Source organism: Bombus vancouverensis, chromosome 16 (genome assembly GCF_051014615.1).
Source record: "Bombus vancouverensis nearcticus chromosome 16, iyBomVanc1_principal, whole genome shotgun sequence".
Taxonomy (NCBI): domain Eukaryota; kingdom Metazoa; phylum Arthropoda; class Insecta; order Hymenoptera; family Apidae; genus Bombus; species Bombus vancouverensis.
Genome location: NC_134926.1, coordinates 10,809,603 through 10,831,701, shown reverse-complemented (window position 1 = coordinate 10,831,701; position 22,099 = coordinate 10,809,603). Strand labels below are relative to the sequence as shown.

At 39.9% G+C, this 22,099-nt stretch overlaps 2 protein-coding genes across 10 annotated transcripts in view; one reads left to right on the top strand and one right to left on the bottom strand.

Annotated features, from left to right (window-relative positions):
- The first annotated feature begins 456 nt into the window (after positions 1-456).
- RhoGAP93B (MyTH4 and RhoGAP_KIAA1688 domain-containing protein RhoGAP93B) lies at positions 457-14,787 on the top strand. 3 transcript variants are annotated; one of them, XR_013060314.1, is made up of 13 exons: positions 457-1,590; positions 1,727-1,939; positions 3,661-3,765; positions 4,166-4,304; positions 4,865-5,029; positions 5,102-5,633; positions 5,746-6,303; positions 6,395-6,835; positions 6,916-7,104; positions 7,209-8,071; positions 8,226-8,669; positions 8,994-9,265; positions 11,148-14,787. XR_013060314.1 is itself a non-coding variant. In XM_076625362.1 (12 exons), exons 2-12 carry the CDS (start codon positions 1,926-1,928, stop codon positions 9,186-9,188), a joined length of 3,645 nt encoding a protein of 1,214 aa, XP_076481477.1. In that variant the 5' UTR covers positions 457-1,590; positions 1,727-1,925; the 3' UTR covers positions 9,189-9,830. The 3 variants fall into 3 exon arrangements, 2 of the variants coding, with proteins under 2 accessions (XP_076481477.1, XP_033196628.2); XM_076625362.1 differs by lacking the exon at positions 11,148-14,787 and having other exon boundaries at positions 8,994-9,830; XM_033340737.2 differs by lacking the exons at positions 457-1,590; positions 1,727-1,939; positions 11,148-14,787 and adding an exon at positions 2,123-2,141 and having other exon boundaries at positions 8,994-9,830.
- LOC117160183 (pancreatic triacylglycerol lipase) overlaps positions 10,016-22,099 on the bottom strand; it is a 60,171-nt gene continuing 48,087 nt past the window's right edge. For 3 of the 7 annotated variants that reach the window (XM_076625368.1, XM_033340741.2, XM_076625364.1), the window contains exons 2-10: positions 15,580-15,734; positions 15,328-15,482; positions 15,037-15,156; positions 14,519-14,665; positions 13,812-14,040; positions 13,034-13,465; positions 12,259-12,385; positions 11,543-11,758; positions 10,016-11,313 (exon numbers count right to left, since the gene is read on the bottom strand). In XM_076625368.1, the coding sequence (XP_076481483.1) occupies positions 11,211-11,313; positions 11,543-11,758; positions 12,259-12,385; positions 13,034-13,465; positions 13,812-14,040; positions 14,519-14,665; positions 15,037-15,156; positions 15,328-15,482; positions 15,580-15,733 (1,683 nt within the window). In that variant the 5' untranslated portion in view covers position 15,734 and the 3' untranslated portion in view covers positions 10,016-11,210. Of the gene's footprint in view, positions 11,314-11,542; positions 11,759-12,254; positions 12,386-13,033; positions 13,466-13,811; positions 14,041-14,518; positions 14,666-15,036; positions 15,157-15,327; positions 15,483-15,579; positions 15,735-16,144; positions 16,283-16,496; positions 16,703-16,823; positions 16,989-22,099 lie in introns of those variants that run through there. The other 4 variants (XM_076625365.1, XM_076625363.1, XM_076625367.1 and 1 more) reach the window with 4 other exon arrangements.

Sequence of the window (22,099 nt, the reverse complement as noted above, 5' to 3'; positions counted from 1 at the left end):
AAAAATATGCAGATGTATATATATATATATATATATATATATATATATATATATATATATATATATATGTTACGTAGATAATTACATTTATTTTGCTTTCAATATGATTTGTCTTTAACATGTTAACCAATAGGTATTTAGTTAAATTTTCACTTTTTAGCAACGTCTACGAACAATTAATTGTCTTCAAGGTGCCAAAACGATGTTAGATCTAACAGTATATTATAGTAATAACTACAATACCTTCAATGACCCTTAAACGTTCGTTGTCGTTAACAAATAAATCTTAAAACTAACAGTATCAGCATTTTTCGTAAATCCGAGCAACTGAATTTAATTACAATGTAATTTAAATAATTATTACTAATTAATATTAATAGTGTGATTCATATTAATGATTAAATAAAATTCAATTTGGTTTTATTAAAAGTTTATAACTGTTCGCAAGCTGTTCGCAAACTGTTCCCGAAGTCTCGAAGAGAGGAAAATTTTAAATAAAAAAGTTTTATCGTTGCATTAATGTTGTTTTATTGATACAAAGACGCTACAGATCTTTAAAGAGAAGCCACTGCCGTGTCATATTACTCGCGTCACTGTTTCAAGGGGGAACCACCTCCTCCTCGGTGGTGGAGATAAACCATAGACAGTTATCGTTATCGGACAGATTCTTGCGGACAGTTATAGACGATTCGCTTTTGAACTGCGGAATACATTTACTTTATATAGTTATTTTGTACAATAAACGGCAAAAGAAATTAACACGAATATTTGTATGATACATCGAGAAACTTAACATGTTAGGAAAAGGGAAGAATACTAGTTTTGATAAAACACAACTTGTAATTTGTCGTAGAAAAAAGGATGAAAGTTATCGTGAAATTGCATAACTATTATTACTAATTATAGCGGATACTATTAAAAGGTATAAAGAGGACTATTCCGAATTTAAGAAATAAGGAGGACAACCTCTTTTTCTTAAGCCTACTGTAAAATTAAATGTTATTGTTAGAGAGAAATTGTTTACATATTTTCAAGCTACAATGAATGGTTCATATATTTTCATAGAGTAAACAACACGATATTTAAATCACCCCCTCTTATACAAAGCAACAAATGTAAGTAGAGATAGTGTGCTGTGTCCGAATATTAATGTGAATAATTAAAATGACATGACAAGTCATAAACAAATCCAAAGTTTCAAGAAACCATTCGAAAGTGCGAGTCTGGGGGCAACTCACTATGCTCAAACATGGTTCAAACGAGTAAAGATACGACCATGAGCATTTCTAACCTCAACTGCGCGAATACATACATACGTTATCACTTACGAATAGATAACAGTTTTATCAAAGATGTCAACCATCAAAACACGGTCGATTCTTACGAACAGTGTCTAGTCTTGTATTTATAGTTATCCAACGATGTAAGCAACACAGACCATCCCAGTAATCAATCGATATTCATCTGAAGTCCGGGAAGTGTAACATAACCGAAAGAAGAAGAAGAAAAAGAGAAGAAGAAGAAAGAAGAGGAAAAACAAACAAACAAAAAGGAGGCAAGATAAATTACGATGCATGGGATATATCATCGGTGAGTAGTATCCGATCGCGAATCGAATCGCGAATAAATACTCACAGACGTGGAAGCGCTAGAGAAGAGCGTTCGAGCGCATCTTCGGGACGATATGTCGGGAATCTAGGATAAAGTAAGTTTTTGTTCGCTATAGTGGCAGAACGTTGAAACTCGCAGAAGAAAAAAAGATGGCCGCCGGTGGGCTGCCATGAAGGGGCTGCGTCGCTCGTGCTCGTGGAAATGGGACGTTGCGACATCGAAGTGTCACTGCAGCGCTCGTGAAGTGTCACAAAGTGTTCACCGAGTGACGTGAGGTGTTTTGTTTTCGCTGATACACGGATTGATTGTTCGCGATGGCTTCCGACGGGTAAGAATGAAATTCGTTCGATTCTAGGGGAATGGAAATAAGTACCATCGCTGCGATATAGTGGCTATGTTTCGCGGATCGATAGTGAATTTTTTTCCCAGTGACCCGTCCCAGTTTTCTCGCAGAGAGCCTCGTCATATTCTTCGAACGCACGATAGTGTTTCTCTTAATGATTTTTAAGTTTATCAATATACATAACTGGGTGGGTCTTTAAGTTCAACAAGATTCATTTTAACAATTTCGTATTTCATGTATACAGGGTGTTCCAGCAACTGTGTTACAATCAGCAATAGGGTGATTTTACGTGAACAAACAATTCGAAACTATAGAACAAAATTTGTTGGTATGATGCCTCGTTCTGGAAACAAACTAATTACAGAATTTATAAAGTATACTTAAACTTGGCTAATTACAGACTAGGTACGAATAAAACGATCAGCATTAGGTTATTCTACTTGTGAAAATAAGTGGAGTCCAGGTCTCGTTTTCAAGAAAATAGTTACTTACTTAAAAAGTTACTTATGAGTTTTACTAAGTCTTACTAAGTTTTATGAACATATACTATTCTTTATCTTTCGCTTATTTTCACATATAGAATAATTTCCTGCCGATTATTTACTCCTATTCAATGCGGAATTGGCCAAGTTCAAATGTATTTGACAAATTTTCAACCTCGATTTTCTCGAAAACGAAACGTCATATGAATAAATTTTATTCTATATTATCGACTTGTTTTTTCATGTAGAATCACCCTATTGCCGATTGTAACATAGCCGCTGCAACACCCTGTATGTACGAATTATCGAAGTCATGCGTGTGTCGCCTTTTCCTCTCTGTCTCTTTCACCACTTTCGTTTTTTCCGCTCCTTTGTATACAACTATGCACGAATGGATTTCTGCTGCCTATTTCGGTCAATTAAACGGATAGCATGACATCAGACGGTTGCTCGTATTGCAGCCAGCATTCCTATCAATTTATGGTTACAGGGGGGGGGGGGGTGGACACCCTTTTATTACAACGAAACTTTCCTCGTTTTTAAATGTTTGCACTTCCCCGTTGTTTCGAACATTTTACTAGAAGAACCAAAGCTTTTTTCCACTATAGAGATTTCTAGTTTATCTACGATGTTTATTAACTAAGGAAAATAAACTTCGATAAAGCGTTTTCGTGTCCCATTTTTGCCCCGTAAATTTGACAGAATGCTATCGATTAATTATTTATATCTTATGGCTAATCCGCTGCGATTCTATCTCTCGGTTTACTAAAACTGTATTGGACCGGTTGTCATTAAATGTACTGTATATAATATCCCCTCGATCTAATCCATGCATTAAACATACCGTATATATATATATATATATTCTCTTTTTTTTTTTTTCACTTTGCCGCACTATTTTTAGAGTTTTTAATTATAGTAATAAAAAGGAACAACAAATTTATCTTCGTGTGCATCCCACATGCTTTAATGATTTAATGTGTGCACTAGTGATTTTATCAGGTTTAAATATCGCTTGTATACTTTTTAATAATGTTTATTTTAGTATTGTTATTAATCTATACAGTAGATCTTTTTAAGTAAATTTTCTACAGAAAAAAAAGAGATTTTCTGAAAGAGAACAATACAATTATTTCTCTACGATAAATTATTTCGATGAAATTAATATGTGTTATTTGTAATTATTTATATGTTTAAAATAAAAAATCCTTTGTAATATTGCAGTAGAATGGAATGGGTAGAAATTATAGAACCTCGCACCAAGGAGCATATGTATGCTAATCTCACAACTGGAGAATGTGTATGGGATCCTCCACCTGGTGTACCAGTGTAAGACAGAAATATATATATATATTCTTTTATAAGTAAATGCTCCAAGATATAATTAACATTGAATTACATTGCAATGAATTACAAAGTCAATTTCCTCATTAAGAAAAATAATCAGTTGCCTAAAAAGATTAAACCGTCTTTTTGATCTAATCAGCTTGGTGAAAGTTATCGTCATGTAAGCTTTTCCTTTTATGATATAGGAAGCATTTATAATTAACAAGATTTCTACATGACACATGTATGGAATCTTAATGTTCTTTGTAACCTACATTTAATAGTAATCAAAGTGAATAGTTTTATATTACTTGATGAAATTTATTGGATTGTAACTTAAATAATAGTTTCTCAAGTATTAGGAATTCATATGTATATATCATTGTTCCGCTTTTTATTATAGGAAAAAGACAGATAACAATCAATGGTGGGAATTATTTGATCAAAATACTTCACGATTTTATTATTACAATGCGACATCCCAGAAAACTGTGTGGCACCGTCCAAGTGATTGCGACATCATTCCTTTAGCAAAGCTTCAGGTGAGTGATTCACTTTGATAACAAATATGTAATTTAGAACGGCGGTGATACAGCATTAAAAATATCTGTCATAGTGCGCAAAAAATTAGGCGGGCCTCTTGAATATTTGAAATTCCGTTTACTGATAAAAGTCTGTTGACATTGCGTATATTTACTCACTGAACATAGCGTTTGACTTCTCAGGGATACAAATTCCATGGTATGTGTAGACATAATGATTTAGAAGCTTTTCTATACATCAATGTTGTCTCCCTGTAGGATGTTGAAGATATAAGTGAGCAAGCTGTCTGCTCTCCATACAGCTATAAATAGCTGTTTGTAGCTAGGAGAAAAACTCTGGTATACATTATACCATATTGAAAGCATGAAAATCATTTCAGAACATTTTATGTTTTGTTCGCTTGTATCACATTATTATTTCCTAGCGTAGATAATATATTTTAACTTTAAATGATTTTGATAAATAAGGAGTATTTGGTTATATTTGTTATTTACTTTGTTTATAATAGTATCGACGTTACATTTAATAGAAAGAATTATAAGAATTTGTCGTATTGTAGACATTAAAGCAAAATACAGAACCAGCAAGTAGTAGTGGAGCCGATACTCAGAAATCAACCGAGCCAAGAAAGAAAGAGTCTGTATCAACACAGACACAAACTCCTTCAGTTAGCCGATTAACAAGGTTTAATCATCAAGAAAGTTCCAATTTATCCTCTTCGTTGGTAAGTCCTTCGCCTTACGGTCTTTATGCTAAAAGAACGATCGGCATAGAACTATACTACCTTTTATTATAGCAAAGTGGTAGTGTAAATAAAACGAGAACATCCAGTGTTGGCGTGGACCTTCAAACGTCTCCCCCTTCTCCATCTCCATCTTCAAGGCGGCATCATCATCACCACCACCACCATCATAATAATAGACATCATAGGCATCACGAAGTGCCCACAACACGACGTCAGCATAATCATTCTCAGGATTCTGGTCGATCTAGTGACAGTTCTGTTTCTCACAGTCGCACGTCTTTGGAATCGACTGGCTATCGATTGTTGGATTCTCCTCTTCGGCATCATCATCGTTCCGTCGCCCAGGCACCGGCAATTCAAGCACAATCTTCGCCCAGGCAACACAGCGGTACGTTGGAAGCTAGGGGACACAAGAGTGGCACTTTAGAAAGTGTGAAGAATCAGAAATCGGTACCGTTGGGTGAACCACCTCCATTAGGTTTGTCACTGTCAACTAGTACTCCCCTATTTAAGAAGAAGACGTTTGCTGATTCACAACGCGAGGGTAGGGCAGGGAATTTAGAATTGGAAAAGAATAAAAATGGTAAGAATGTGAGTTAAGTTTCGTTAAAAAATTAAGATCTGTAATAATCTTCATTCAAACAGAATGCAAAAGGGGAAGTAAGAAACTACCTCAATCCGTTTTGTTGCTGTAGGTAGAGAAAGTAGTAGAGGTTCGTACGGTCCTGAACCAAGTACTTCGCCATATCGGGAGTCATTGATGGAATCTAGATTTAGGCAAGAGATGCCTCCGTACCGTCCGCCAGAAGTTCAGTTGAGTCATAGTTATAAATCACAGGGTGAGAAGTATGGCTCCCTGGTGGAAAGCAGTAATCGTTATCATAGAGATAGAGATAGGGAAAGGGAAATTCATCATAGGGAAAGAGTAAATAGTTTGGACAAAACAAACACTTCAGCCTTTTATCCAAGTTCCATGCATCCGCGTAATATGAATAAGCAAGATAATACTGGTAGTATAGGTAGAAGGCATCATGGATGTTCGGTGTCGCTTTCAGAAGCGAATGTTAGAGATATGTACGGCGCAATGTTAGCCGAAAGAAATGAGCCTTCGAAGAGCCTTGTCAGAGGCGTGGGCGTTTTGAGCAATACGTCGAAGCAGAGAAGCCTCGAGGTTGCAGAACGAGAAAGAGAACGAGAGCGTGATAGAGAAAAAGAATATAGAAGGAATACTGCATGTAACAATTCGTTGGATTGTAAGTACGACGATAATTCATGTTCCTTTAAAATTAATTAATCATCAGTATCTTGTATTTTAATCCATTCTCTTTTCTTATATCTTTTAAGGCATGCCGCAGCCACTGGCTCGCAGTTACAGTTTTGTACAGCAGCAGAAACAGCAACAAAAGCTGCAACAATTGCATCATCATCATCAGCAGCAGCAGCAGCAACAGCAGCAACAGCAGCAGCAGCAGCAGCAGCAGCAACAGTCAAGAAGAAGAGATAGGGACGATGATTCTATGCACGAGCGTTATCTTATTAGTCAGAGTCACGAACAACCTAGACAAAGGCTTAGTAGTAATACTAGCAGTAGCAATAGCAGTAATAGTAGCAGCAATAGCGCTGTGGGCGAAGAAACAGAAGGGCTCACAGAGGTAGATGATAGTAAAAAGAAGAGGAGTAATGGTAATCCGAGTCCACCTCCGTGCTTTTATGGAAATCTGTTACCCGACGACGATCATTTGTTGCCGCTTCAGCATTATATTCTTCAGCAAGCAAAACTCTCAGGCACGACTACAATAGTGAAAGCATAACTGTACCTTAGATAATTAATAATACGTTTATATAATAAAATAATAATTTTATAGGTTGTTACAAGTTTGGGGATCCGTTGTTAGTAGAAGAAGGTGACGATTCTTTGGACGAAGAGGGTGGAAGAGGCGAAGGTATTGGTGGAAGAGCCGATGACGATTCCGACGATCAATTTGCGGATGACGAAGCAGCGAGCAATCAAGGTGATTCGTCCAGTCAAGAATACCTCGAAGATCACTATGCAGGTTAGTTATTATTTATCCAGGAACTAAGAGGAACGTGGATTTAATTATATTCGTAAAAATATGTATCTCAGTACGTTGAAATGATATTTATATTATTATTGTAGACTTGGGTAACTACGATACTGCTGGATTAGCGACGTATTACAATACTGCTGACACTCTAACGAGGCCACAAGTACGACCACCGTCGCCACCGAATATCGCCTCGCAAGCCGATACAAGAGAAACCGTGACAGCAACTGCAAGACAGCCGCCAGTTCCACCGTCTACCGCGATAAGTTCTGTTCCTAGCGTTGGTATCGGTGTGGACAACACAGACGTGGACGAGGCGAGGCGAGATGACAGCGCGGGCGGTGGCGACATCGAGAAATACGCACAAGACAATCTTAACCTGAACTGCGGACGGCCGAAGGGACTGAGATTGTTGTTCCGGAAGAAGTTCAGCGTCCGCGACATTCTTAGTTGGTCTAAAGATCCTATACCACAGCCAATGCTGGTAGTCGTAGATGGTGAAAAGTTACTGAAACGGGAAGCCTGCAATCTGTTTAGGCTGGTGCAAGTGTACATGGGCGATCGGAAAGCTAACGTAGGAATGACATTAGACAGTGTAGCTATGGACATTGTGAATACAGCGTATTCGAAGCCGCCATTACGGGACGAATTATACGTCCAGATATGTAGACAAACTACAGAGAATCCAAGGAAAGAAAGTTTACGTAGAGGTTGGGAATTGATGGCTGTCTGTCTGGCGTTCGTGCCGCCCAGCGCTACGTTCGAGCCTTATCTCGAAGGCTATATGAACAGACATCGTGATCCGAATTTTCAGTTTTCGGAAGTGGCCAAGTGGCCGATTCACGTGCAAGTTAGTCATTATGCAACCGTCGCCTGCCGTCGTTTACAACGAATTGGAGCACATGGCAAGCGACAGCCTCGCAAGGCTACTATAGAAGATATCGATCAAGCGAGAGTATGTTTCTTCCTTTCACTACGCAACCTTATTTTACTTTATTGTCTTATATCTTATTTTATTTGTTTACATTTTACAAGTGGCCAACACAGCGTTACCGTAAATTTCTTCATACTATGAAATGGACATTCATTCGCTTTTAATTTAATCATAGATTCAGATTTTCCGGGCGTCCATGTTTGGGGCGACGTTATCGGAAGTAATGGCCCTGCAGAGAGACAGATTCCCAAATCGAGAGTTACCATGGATACAGACCACGTTGACGCGTCAAGTGCTTGCTCGAGGTGGTATCTTGACGGAGGGGATATTCAGAGTGTCCGCGGACGCGGACGAGGTCAGTGCTTTAAAGTCGTGCCTGGACAGGTTCGAGGATGGTACGATTTTGGCAGCTTCTCAAGATGCTCATGCACCCGCATCTTTGTTAAAATTATGGGTTCGAGAGCTTTACGAACCGTTGATACCTGATTCCTTTTACACGGAATGCGTGTCGATGAGGCACGATGATGCCGAAGCTTCCGCAGCCAATGTCGCCGCGCTTGTAGATCGTCTGCCTGATTTGAATCGTCGTGTTCTTTGTCATCTAATACGATTCCTTCAGGTTGGTATTCTTAGCTATCAGTGTTAGTCTTACTTATCTACGATTACTGAATGCGAACTATGAATTATCGATTATTAAAGATACGCATTCTTATCGCTCAACTGTCAAAGTAGCGAATCGTTAATCAAAGTGCGCCCCTATTTACATTAGGGAACTTTAACGTTAATCGTCGGTATTAATCGAACGATCAACTGTCATTCTTGCCGTAAATTTGTCAGAGGAGGTTAATCGAAACTAACGAGGTCACTGTAGAGTGACCCCGTTTCTCTTAGTTTCTCGTTTCTTCATTCGGGATTACCACAATGTATAAAATACTTGTTGCAGATTTTCGCCAGGCCGGAAGTCGTTGCCCGTACTAAAATGGATGCAAACAATTTAGCAATGGTGATGGCACCAAATATACTGCGCTGTACCTCGCAAGATCCCCGCGTGATCTTGGAAAATGCACGAAAAGAAATGGCTTTTGTTCGTACTCTTATCGAGTCATTAGAAACTGCTTGGGTCGATGATCTTCACTGACCATTCTATTGCGCGCTAGAAAAAGGAACGCTCTAGACTACTATGCCAAATGAATCAGCTGTATATTCACACGTATTGTTAGTTATTTCACTGTTTCTCTATTATCGTTCTCACTTTTCTGTTTTTCTTTTTCTCTCCTTTTCTTTTTTTTCTCATTGTCTCTCAGACACGCGCGCCCACACACACAGACACACACGCGCGCCCACACACACACACACACACACGCACACACACACGCACACGCACACGATGGCCCCATAGATCCGTGGATGTTCGTAATGGTAATTTAGTGCTAAAGTTATTACCAAGCTAATCACACCCGCGTTTTCCCCGCTCCTCGTTTTTCTATTTATTATTTATACGCAGATTATATGTTATACAGATAGAGATTATTAGATTATATTATGTATATCGCTATATATTCATATTATATATTTTACCAACCCTTGTTACCGCGTTGAACAAACGCGGACGGCTTTTTTACTCGATCATTGTTGAATCTCGTGTAAGATAAAAAAAAAAAAATCATGTGTTACCGTGTATAGCTGCACTCCGCGATGATCTTTTTTGTATAAGCGACGAATTCACGTGTACAACGTTTATCGAGGAGTAAACATTGCAAAAGATTAGCAAGCTGTACAAGTGTGTTTCTTTTCCTGTAGCCTTTGAAAATTGACCTCTCTACAAAAGTGAAAAAGCCCTGAAAAAGAAAAAAGAAAAAGAAAAAAAAGAAATGAAAAGAAGAAAAAAGATAAAAAAGAAAGAAACAGAGAAAGATTGTATTTTTCATGATGGAGCATCGTGATTTGTTAATCAGAACGGTGTCGTTATATAGGCATAATAAGTTTATATTTTACATTGAGCTATATCATATAGAATGATTTTTAATGTTAGAAATATTTGAACAATACGCAGTACAAGATATACATATACTCGTATTATTTACAAATGACCGCTTATTCCGATTTGTACAATTTTTAACGAGGAAAGTGTTACCAGTAAATTATATATTTAAACGTAGTATTTAAATTATATGTATAACAGAAGAGGAGAGAAATATCACAAGTGATTATCGCTATTACGTTACAACGGACGGTATTTTTGTTTATGTAAATATTGTATAGAAGTTTACGTAGATAACAGTTCACACACGAGCCAAAAAATGTTTGCGTTAGCAAGTTATCGCCATCGTCGATCATTCGTAACGATTACCTGCTTTTACACTAACACTAGCATTATCTAGTTATATCTATCCAATTTCATATATACAAGATGTACAAAGTAATCGATGGTAATTAATTACTGCAGCAGATGCGCGTCGGCTTTCCTCACATTATATATTATTATACGTATGTATATCATTTTCATCGCAAATTCGATAATCATATTGCACCGCACTTTACAGGATAAAAAAGAAATGAAATGCGAATTCTTCCGAGGTACTATATGTAAGGCGATATTAGGTTTCTCAAAATATTCTTCTTTTTACGATATATGAAAATTATTCCATTGTGGTTTCGTGTTTCGCTTTCGAAAGATAGGTATGTACTATCGTTTACGATTTTTTTTTACCTGTGACTCGTGCAACTTGTTTTATTTTTTTTTTTTAATTGCTATTATATACAAATATAAACAAATGTATATATATATGTATATATATATGTGTATATATATATATATATATATATATATATATATATATATGTATATATATGTATTTGTACAGTTACAGTTGTTTTTTTCTTTTTTTAAATAAATTTTTTGTCGAAACGAATCTTGCCTTGTTTCCTTCTTTTTTAAACGAAAACTCGTGGACGTATTCTGAATGAAATACATCATTGTGAAATACAGGTTTCAGTCGATCTTCGTAGACTCTGCCATAATTTTCATTATTCATGCTGCTGATTCTTATCGTTAGATATGCACTAGATCGCACTTTAATTTCTATACTTTTCACAGGAACGAGAACCGCAAACTATCACGTTGTACTCAGATGCATGTTAAATTAAGTTGAAGACGTTGTCAGCAGTTGTCGACGAAAGACGCGGTGGAACCGCTGGCAATTTCTGCGTACTCCTGTCTACTTGCCGAACAGAGCCTGCTGGTGAAGTCTGCTTCTCTTTTCCTGCGCATATAATAACGTATGCAAATTTACAAAGATGTATGTATATGAAAGATAATGTTATAAACGAGTCGATACGATTATTAAATTACTACGTGTAACTTTAAACGTTGAATATGTTGAACATCGTGTACACTGTCAACGTTACGAACATACGTCGTATGCGTGACGTGGATGTCGAGGAATAGGAAAAATACCCGGCGCCTCTGACCTTGAAAGGTAATTGGCTTACCCTCTTCCCGGGATTTCCATAACGTCCACTGTGACGCTGTTGACGTAGAGGCGATCGTTACACCAGAAGAAGCAGAGCGACTTCGGTTGTAACACGTCCATATCGTAGGTCCATGAAAGCTCGACGCGTCGAATTTTCCCAAGTTCACCGGATGCACCGGCCGGATGAGCGACGACCATTCGGACTGTCGATCCATGTTCCAATTTCATGTAACCGCTACGGTTGCGGGAATGAAAGAAGCAAAAAGTTGGCCAATTAAGTTCAACGTAGTTATCGCGAAAGCGAGGCCATGAAAAAGCACGTGTCCCGTATGCGAAAGTAGCAAGTTGAGACGAGAATAGGCGCCGCAAGCTGCGTGCCTGCCCTAAAATCGTCTCAAATTTCTTCGATATGCAGATCGCGTGCTTTTTCGATTGGACATCGTTTTACTCCTATAGGTGAGAATACTATAAGTCCTTCGAGTGTCAGACTGACATTAACACTATTAACACTCTGTGTATGGATGAGATCGTGTTTGTATGTCTGTATCTACGGCAAATTACCTTTCCTATTCGTTTTTTTCTTTATTTATCGTTTCGTGGTTTCATTTCGATAGGCAACGGTGTATTTATCGTAGTTTTCCTCTTTTACGAGGAATATTTCAAAATGAAGCGTTCGATTACCAATGAGACGATGGAATTAATTTTAATAGAATTATAGAGATACACGAAGATTACCTAGGTGTGAGATCAATGTCTCGAATAACGTCATTTTCCGCGTGAAAAGTGACTTTCAGGAAGCCTTGGACCCAACTTTCTGCACTCGGTGGCCGGGCAAGATCGATGGTGATCCTGTAATGTCTCCCTGACAAGTAATCGAGATTTGCATGTTAATAACTTAAAAACGAAGTTATTCATTTTCGTTAATTCCATCTTTCTATTTATCAGTTATCCTATTATTATTCGGTAACTTTGATTCTATTTCTCGATAAAGAATTAAAAATCGTTTCGAGGTCGTGAAAAAATCATTTGCATTTTATCCGATCGGCTGAATGGCTGTTGCAAGTTTCTAGCGGATTCTTATGTAGGGCACGGTTAAATTAGTTTCGAGACACGTAGCAATTTTCCTCGACGATAAGCAGGGTGAAAGCAGCCTGTCGCGATTCATAATAATAAATAATTGCGCGACACCTACGCTCGGAACTGCCCGACAAGTTCGATCCAGCGCAGAAGCGTTCCAGCAAGAATCGATAAAATTCAAACGATGATCGATGGAATCTAAGATTCGCTTTGAAATATTTCTAAGACGTCCGAAACGACGAATTCGCATTCAATCAGGTTCTTTCCTAGAAACGCAGATTTCTTCTCTTTGGAAGCTATGCTTTAAGGTAGAAGGAATCTCCAAGTCCGTGCAGGAATATACACCGAATCGTAATCGCAATTATTCGAAAATATCGATAGAGGGCTTAAAAAATCGATGAAATCCAACGGTGAAGATATTTGTAACACTCACTGCAAAAAGGATCTTCTTTGCCAGTGGCGAAGAAGAATTTCGACCCGAGCAGAGACAGAATATCCTGTCCCATAGCCTGCCTTCCAACCAAAGCTGGACTGGTGTCTGCATGATAACCCATGATACCGCAACTAAGACTGTTGTTGCTCTTGCACGAGAAACATTCGCCTTTGAGGAAGCTGGCGTAACTGGAACACTCGTGGGCCACGTATTGGCACTTGGAGTTGATGCTCTCGGTGAAGAGTTTTATGGAACGCACATGATTGCAGGCAACCAGTACTCGCGACGCTTCTTCCAGACCTTCTTTGATCAGGGTTAAAGGCAAGGAAGGGGTAGTTTCGCTGAGATCCGTGCATCCTGGCTGTTCCTTGCCATTGTTCGGGTAGAAGTCCAGGTGGCCACATGGTTGAATCATTCCATATCCGGGAAGCCCTTGTCGCGCGATAAGTTAGTTTATAATATAGAACGATTGCATAAACAGAACGATTACAGCGTTGCTCGTAATTCAAATAAACGCAGTCCGTAAGATTTTATTTCGTTCAATAATCCTGCTTGTCGTTCAGCTTTTTATTTCAACTTTTCAACTTTTATACCGTACTTTGTGTTTCGGTAGAATTTACCAAGTAAAAACCGCTTCGTCTTAACAAACGTAACATATACGTAGTTTCAACTTTCAACGTTGAAATAGCGAAAGAAGAAACCAAAGTTGATAATTATTAATAATCGGATTAGAAGAGCGGGATCAGTAGGTATCCACGTTAACATATTTTTCTGTTACCTAGGAAAAAGAAGTTCTTGCCATCGGTGTGAATGACGTCGACCAACTTGGCGTCGGTGTAGTCCAGTCTTACGTGACTGGGCATCCCTTGGAAATAGGGCTCTGCAGGATCCAATCCCGTAATACGACCAACCTTCCCTCCCATCTTTTCTCCTGCATATCCCGCGGTATGTGCCCCCAAGCTGTGTCCGATCAGGTGCACGTCATTTGGGTCCAGTCCATAATTTGTCTGCGTTTCAACAAACGATACTTTGATCTTTCCATTTCGTTTTCTTATCTTCCAATGCAGCATCTCTTTTACGAGCTTCGACATTTCAGTTTCATAGCGTTTTATATCGTAATACGTATTTAGAGATGTTCGCATCTTGTAATCACACAAACCAAATAAATAATAAGAATATAACAACATATGATACTAATTAATTCGTATCACGTGTAAATACTTTTTGTATCCGCTGTATATGCTACACGTACATTACGAGTTTGTCCAAGTGCGAGTAAACCAACGTTACGTAAATTAAGCGATAAAACCTAGAAACGAACCTAAGCGATCTAAAAGTTTGCTTTAGAATCAGATTAAACGTCACAACGTGCTATAAAGTCACTTTTTTCCTTTTCTTCTTCTTTCTTTTCTTTTCAGAAAAAAAAAAAAAAAAAACGATTCTGCCGAGAGCAGCTAGCTTGCTCGTTCGCGAAATTCATTTTACCTGCAGGTGTTTAACGAGATGAGCTATTTCGAGGCCCACCAGTCTCGTGTTGGCGGTTGCTTGAGTATAAAGCGGCAAACTTCCTCCACCCCAGTCAACTATGATGACATTGTAGTTGTCGTGCTTCAATAATTCGTTTCTCATTTCCTGTGGCGACGATTCGACAACGGATTAGATAGGAATGCAAGTAAATCGATTAAACTAGGAAATATTATCGTTAAATGTATCAAACATGTAAATAAACTTTCAACCGTTGTATCAACTTTTAACTATCAAATATATATTAATTTGAAACATTTACCGCCCCTACTACTTGACGCGCGAAAAAATTAATAAAATCGTATTTCACGATCAATTTTCAATTATGAAATACATCGTACTCCAAACATCGATACGCGCGAATATTCTTACTATTCGAACAAAATAATTCCTTAATATAAAATTAATATAAAAAATATTTCCTTAATACAGGAAAATGAAAAGAGCGAAAGAGCGAAGCGAAGAGGCGATTCACTTACGTTGACCCAATTGCTGAGCGGTGTATCTATGAATCCGTGTATAATGAATTTTGTTTTCCTTTTCGGATCGAAGTACGACCGTTTTATTGACTTGTCTTTCGCGGCTGACAAGGTCTGGCCCTGTGAAGAGACGGACAAAATATTCCATTAAACAAAACTCGGTAAAAAAAGAATCGGAAAATCTTGCGAACAGCGTTACGAATTAAAAAGGTCTAACCGCAAGTTGTAATTTTAGTAGTAATTAGTCGACTGGAAAGAATTATAATCGTAAATATGTACTGTTTTACTCACTTCGACGTTATTATCGTTCGTGTATAGGATAAATTTCGTATTGATGACTTCTCGTGGTAAAGGGAAGACGTTGAGCGGTCTATGGATAAGGTGATACCAGCTTCTGGTTATGTTCAGGCACCCTAGCTCGTCGTAGCATCGTGTCTCGTTCTCGACTAATGAAATAAAATCACGATGATAATAAATAAAATATAGAAAGCGAAACGGTTGCCCGAATCGTCTTTTACATCGGGTTTGACAAAATGTAATTACACGGCAACCAAGGAATGTTGACGTCGATTCGATCGCTACGTGCCCACTGCCAAGGGTCCAGGATTCCAGCGGAACAGATAACAGGAGTCAATGCGACGAGTAGCAGAATCGACGCTTCTCCGCCCTCGGTGACTCCTTGCTTCTTCCTCCTCATCCTGCAGCAGAAACAGAACGATCGATTTAGACCTCGTATCGTTAGAGGAGAGCAGCTGCAAACGCTTCCTTCGACCCAAGATTAATTAATTAACGTGCGGGCAATGAAAGGAGTCAGGAATCGCGAGAGAGATCTTTTTCGTCGAGAAAACTCGGCTTCAAGTTCAAACGTGCCTTAAAACTGCCACACCGTTCGCGAAGATTAAATTGGGATTTTTCGTGCGTAGATTGGATCAACGTTCGATCCACTCCCAATTATTCTATTTTATTTTAACTCAAATTGTACCGAGTCATCGTTTCGAGAGGATTACGTCCGCCTAAATTTCTCTCTATTTATACGTATTATCTCGAAATCGTTTGATTCGTCGATCGCGTTTAATCGATCGACACCGCTTTCGTTTAACCAGCGTACCTGCGCAAAGAAATCTCATTTGCCAGAAAAGAACGAGCCGAACGAACAAACGAACGAGCGTAAGTAGAAGCGTTCGCGAAGCCTAAGTAGAATTGGCGAGATACGATCAGACGCTTCGCTCGATCCGTCCGCGATAGTCCCAAGGTTCCGCGTAGTCGTGGAATATGGTAAAATAATAGGGTACCGCGAAAGGAAACTCTGGATAAAATGTAACAGTAGCCTGTTGACAATCCGCTCTATCAAATTATCCACCGAGTGGTGTCGATTTCGCGTCGCGCCGAGAATTATAACGACCAGCGAGTGGTTTAGATGATTTGAGAATTTAGAAAACTGGACAGAGAAGTTTACTTACAAAACATTGCGTAACTCGAGATCTCGGAACCGTGAGAAGACGATCCGTAAAAATCAAATACTCGTCACCTACGTTGAACGGAGAATAACCGGCCGATTAAATACGTATTCTCCGCTAAATGGTAATTCTCGCGTCGAAATGAGAAACCATGATCAATTTGAACTGTTTTCCCTCGGAAGCTAGAAGATTAAAACCCCGACCGTAGAATCTAAACGCCACGTTGTCACGCGCGGAAATTTGCTGGAAAACATATTCTCGAGGTCGTGACACGTTATAGCAACAATGCCAAGTACTCGTGCATAATTCTTAGTAATCGAAACGAATTACCGCGTAGATGCCGACTCCTCCGTTCGTCTGTTATTATTGTAGTTTCTTCGTCCTTACGCGGCACGTGTTCGTGGATATATGTAAATCTTATCTTCAACGCGCAGATCGTTGCAACCAGTACGATGGATATAAACGAACGCAAGCTCTTGGCGAAAACATAAAATTGCATAAAAGATTACGGAGTAAACGAGCGGGAGCGGGCACGATGTTGCGTAATTTTGGCGACGATGTGACGACCGTGGTGATCGCGCGGAGCCCCGCAGAAATCGCTAGATGCAAGAACAGCGCGAGCAGTCTGTTTACCCGGTCCCGTTACGTAAAATCCAGTCTAATTTTCGATGACCGGGGATCGCCCTTTCGAAAATGCTTTCGATACCGCTGCTTGTTATGGAAAGCCTGTCCCATGGATCGAGGTACGGAGGTTGGCTTTCGGGTACCGGATGGACCAAAGAGGCTGGCCAAAAACCGGTCGCTCGCATTTCACCACGACTTCCAGTATTAAATAATTATTATTTCGAAAGCGAGAGTGTAACCGCGGCGCCAGCGTTCCCAGTGATTCGCAACTATCAACTGTCGTGGTTTTGCGACTGTCGAAAACGAATCGAGGCGATCGATCGTCGTAAAAATGGAAACGCGAAGGAAAGTTCATTAAAGACCAGACTTATCTCGAAATCTCGAGTCGTTATCTCGATTCGTTCGATTACTTTACCCGAGTTTCGACCAATCTAGCCAATCTAGCCAATCTAGCCAATCTAGCTAAAGCTAGATATCGTATTGTTAGTTAGTTGGTATCAGTTGGTCAAAGCGTATAGCGCCAAGTTGTATCGAATTATATCGTGTCATAGGACAATTGTAGGGAGGACGTAACCGGAGCACGTGGAACTCACGTCGGGAGCTGATGACGCGAACGATACGCAAGGGTTCACGGCTGTTAACAAATCGCGCGAATAAATTATTCGACGATATAAATTGAAGCACCAAGGATAATACGAGACCGATTGAACGAACTGGGATATCCAATTTGTAGATTCGCAGAGGTTCGCTATAATCCTGATTAGGCGCGTTACGAAGAAAGCACGTTTATTAATCGCAAGGTTTGCCAGCCGGTTTCTAAGTGTAACGAATTCGGGTTTGAACACAGTGCCGTCTTCGTCGCGCAAAACACATTTTGTATCGATTTTGGCTATTCTTTCTACGTATACGTAGAATAGAACAGACACATAAAAGTACATAAATAAGTAAATCGAATTTCATTCGTAATTCGCGAGGATTTCACGCGTTGCTTGAAAATCGATTAGAAAGCCCTGAGAGCCACTGTACCATACGTATCTTCGACTCTTCCTAATCGTTCGAAGTTCGAACAGGCCGTTTTCATACTACTTTCAACACAGCCGCGTATACGAAACAGAGGGCGCAGTCGATAGGTAGAAATTTATAAAATACGCTTCTACCGGTTGATAGATAACGCGAACGATGCCATAACTCCTCTTCGAAGCTTTCTAATTACGTTCCCTGCCGTATGCTCAGCCGGATGTTACTGCAGAAAGTAAACGACTTTTAACGAACTTGCAGCGTCGTTTAGAGATCGTGCGAGTTCTCTTTGCGCGGCCTGATTTCCGAGGAAGAATTAGGTCGATGAAAATCTCGGTGAAAACCGTTCTAACGCTCCTACTTACTCGGAGATTCGTTCTGTGGCGGTCGATGGAATTTTAACGCCGCCACTCGTCCCCTTTCTCAACTTTTCTTCCTTTTCTAATACAAATTCTAATACAAGTTATCATCGATCCGATACGAGTCAGCCAATAACCGACGTTTTATTTTACATTTTATAATATATAAGGTACAATATGTCGATCGCGAACGGAAATACTAAATACTAAATACTAAAATACGCGTTGCAAGTTCGAAGACGTTTCCAGCACCGTTGTTCTTCTCGAATCGATCGTACAGCGGATTTCCTTTTTTTTTAAAAACGATCGCGTCTACGATTACCAATGTCAGCGAAGACGGTTTTCAACGATATAAATCCAAATTCCTAAGACCAATGCCGTGGAATCAACGCGACCATCGACACCTACCAAGTTCGGTTCGACCAAATCCTGGAAGAAAATACGGAGCAGGCGAAAGCATCCGGTGTCGATACACAGAACTGTTTGCGTCGATCGTACAAGAAGGAAACGGGTCAACGATATTTACGCAAATATTACAGGAATATTTGCTGCGCGACTGGCGCGAACGAGAACCACTGGGTGCCTACATATCTGCGTAAACACGAAGAGAGGAACACGATCGCGACCTAGATTCGACGTCCTTCCCTCCGGCAATGCTGTACCACTTCCTGCACACGCCTCTCTCTTCTCTTCCGAATCGACGAGGTGCCATTTTTTCGTCCGTTTGCTTCCTTCAACCGGACTTTTCTCTTTCTCGTTTCTGTCGAGGACGAAGAACGCGTCGCGCCGTAAGAAAGTCGTCTAAACGGCACACGCAGCGAAAGCAGACGCCACGTAGGGCAGCTAATGCCATTTTATCGCGTCCAACCGATCGTTTCGTATAACAGCGTTCGAGGCTAAGAAAATTTCGGCAAGTTTCGTACGACACGCGCGATACGTTGCTACAAACGTTGTAGCAACACGCGAGTGTTTCGATATTTCCGTCAGCCACCGTGTATACGCACAATGAAACTTTCTTCGTGCCACTTTGCCACTTTGAAACGTCGACAGATTTAACCCTTCGTCGGCAACCGAGCCTGCAACCTTATCGTCGTTAAACCTTAAAGTCGTTATTACATACTCGTATATAATTGTCGCTTATCCGAATAGCGATCACCTACTATGACGGAACTGTTGCAATTACACGATGGTCTATCTATGGAAATGACAATTCTCTCGTTATTGTCGCGACGCAACATGGTAATTTCCTTGTGGCGCGAGGGATTCGAGATCACGATCGTCCTTTTATAATTACAACGAAGGAAATACGGATGTTACGCTTCTCTTTTAATCGCTAGGAAATAGATGGAAAAGTAATAATTTTTCGATAGCCAGCACCGATCTTCCAACTCTTTTCAACCAGCGTACAAGCCTAGAAGCCTAGAAGAATTAGTTTTCTTTGCGATTACATCGGTATTAGCGAAAAATCAAATTTCAAATATTCACAGGCCTACTACGATCTTTAGATTTAGTGGAATTTAGCTATTAATTTCTATAATCTCTTATCCGATCGCTTTTTAATCCCGAAAGTCGTCGTTGCATCGCGTAATCTCTGAAACGCAACGTAAAAAGAGTTGCTCCTCGGTCGAATTACGGTCGCTCGCAGCCGAGTAAAGTCGTATCGAGGATACGCATTCTTATAACGCGGACAAGGTTTCGGCGTAGCTCGTAAACGAGAGCCGAACAATCGACCTCTCGAATAATCCAGGTTCCCCGAGCAGAAAAAGTTTTGCGAAAGTGGCACGGCTTTTTTTCTCTTTTTTCTTTTTCCACGACTCGAGCTGCATCCGAGCGATACTTTGTCCGACGTTCGATTAAATTGTATCGTGGCCGTAACTAATTACACAGGAAGTATAACGACGCGCGTGGTCGCCGAAGTAAAGCGTATTTATGCTCAAAGGACGATTACTACAGCCTTCTTTTCCTTATAGCGACGCTTTTCGAACTTGCACGTGTCCCTAAATAATTCATATAGAATGGGACGTAAATCGATCGTTTATTCTCGCTTGGATAATAGAATTTCCTAAAACTGAATTACATCGTTAAGCGGGAAATAGGAACCGTAATTCAATCGCGGTTTCTCTTATCGACTATATAAATTTCGATTGGTATTGTTCGACGCTTGTTCGGTTTATCGTTAGATACAAAGTAACGATCGTTTTCGTTGCAAGCGAGCGTGCGTGGCCGCATAAGTGAAAGTAATTTACCTGTTCCGTCACTTTTACGCGCAAGCTCTCTCAAATCGCAAATTGCTTCAAATGTTTCCACGAGGATGCGCAATTAATATTAAGAGGTGGCAAGGTAATTGAAATTCTTCGGTGGTGTAATTTCACGTGGTATCCTGCGCCGCGCTGCAGCGAATCGGTATTTACTAGTTTGAAAAGCAGTGAAAGTGGCCATCGCACGCACAATGGATTCCTCGTTTCCCTTCGATCGAGGTAAACAAACGGCTGCGATTAAGCCCAACTCCGATCGATGACTCTATTCCACGTTTAACGTTTCACGACCCGCAGAGCTTCGAGTAACGCGTTTTTCGCTTCCCTCGATTTATTTTACAACAATTCGCTTCCACCGGTTTAATTTACGAACCGAGCTCGATCAATTTTGATAATTCCGATTAACGTTTCGTACCGATCGTTGAAAAATACGAACCAGACGATACGGATAGTTGTTGTTTTATCAGCTTTGCGACCGAAACAAGTAAGATCTCCATACCTTACGAAGGTTGAAGGAAAAGAACGAAGCTCGAAATGCCACGTCCACCAAGACAAGTTCATTGAGATATTTTCGTGGATCGGTTAAAACGAGCCAGCCTGTATACTTGGAAAAACGGTACGTTTGTTAATCATACCTCTCTCGATCTAAGATATTCGGATGCTTCCACTACACGGTAAACGATTAAAGCAATCGCCACGTATTCACTTATACTAGACCACTTATACTAGAAATACTCGTGTAATCGCTAATTTATCCCTGACGTTCTCCGCATTTGGACGCGCAAAGCGACAGTCGACCGCCGACTTTGAAACGTATTTGCGATACGCGAGTCATTGCAGTCTCGTTTTACGCAAAGATGGAAAAATCGTTGCGACGTCGGAATCGAGGTGCGCGGCGGTGAAATTTATTCCTTGGTCTGCGAATTTCAGGCCACGCGTGTTACATAATCGCGCGTAACAAATACGAGAACAGGAGAGACGAGAGGCAAGAGAGATAGATAGAGAGAGAAAGGCTCGATTACGTTAGTCGTAAATAAAAATCGAAAGCATTTCCCTAGCAGCGGTACGATGCGTTAGGTCACGAGGATGATTCGGCGGTTCCACGCGCGTTTCTCTTCTCTTTCGAACAGTCGAGATCTTTTATTTCGTTGCCTCTTTTTTTTTTTTCTTTTTTTATGCTAATCAATCTCCATCGAAGACGACCGAACAGGCATCGATTTCGATTGCTTCTCGCAAGGTAAGAAGATACGATCAACGACGATGGTAAAAATAAGTCGAGCTTTGTAAAAAGACGATTCGCAACGTCGGCAGCGAAAATCCTACGACAGCAAAATTGCGATATTTCTGGCAA

Coding starts and splice junctions, on each gene's coding strand:
- RhoGAP93B (XM_076625362.1), top strand. Junction 5,030..5,101: donor CCAATTTATCCTCTTCGTTG/GTAAGTCCTTCG, acceptor CTTTTATTATAG/CAAAGTGGTAGTGTAAATAA. Junction 5,634..5,745: donor ATTGGAAAAGAATAAAAATG/GTAAGAATGTGA, acceptor TTGTTGCTGTAG/GTAGAGAAAGTAGTAGAGGT.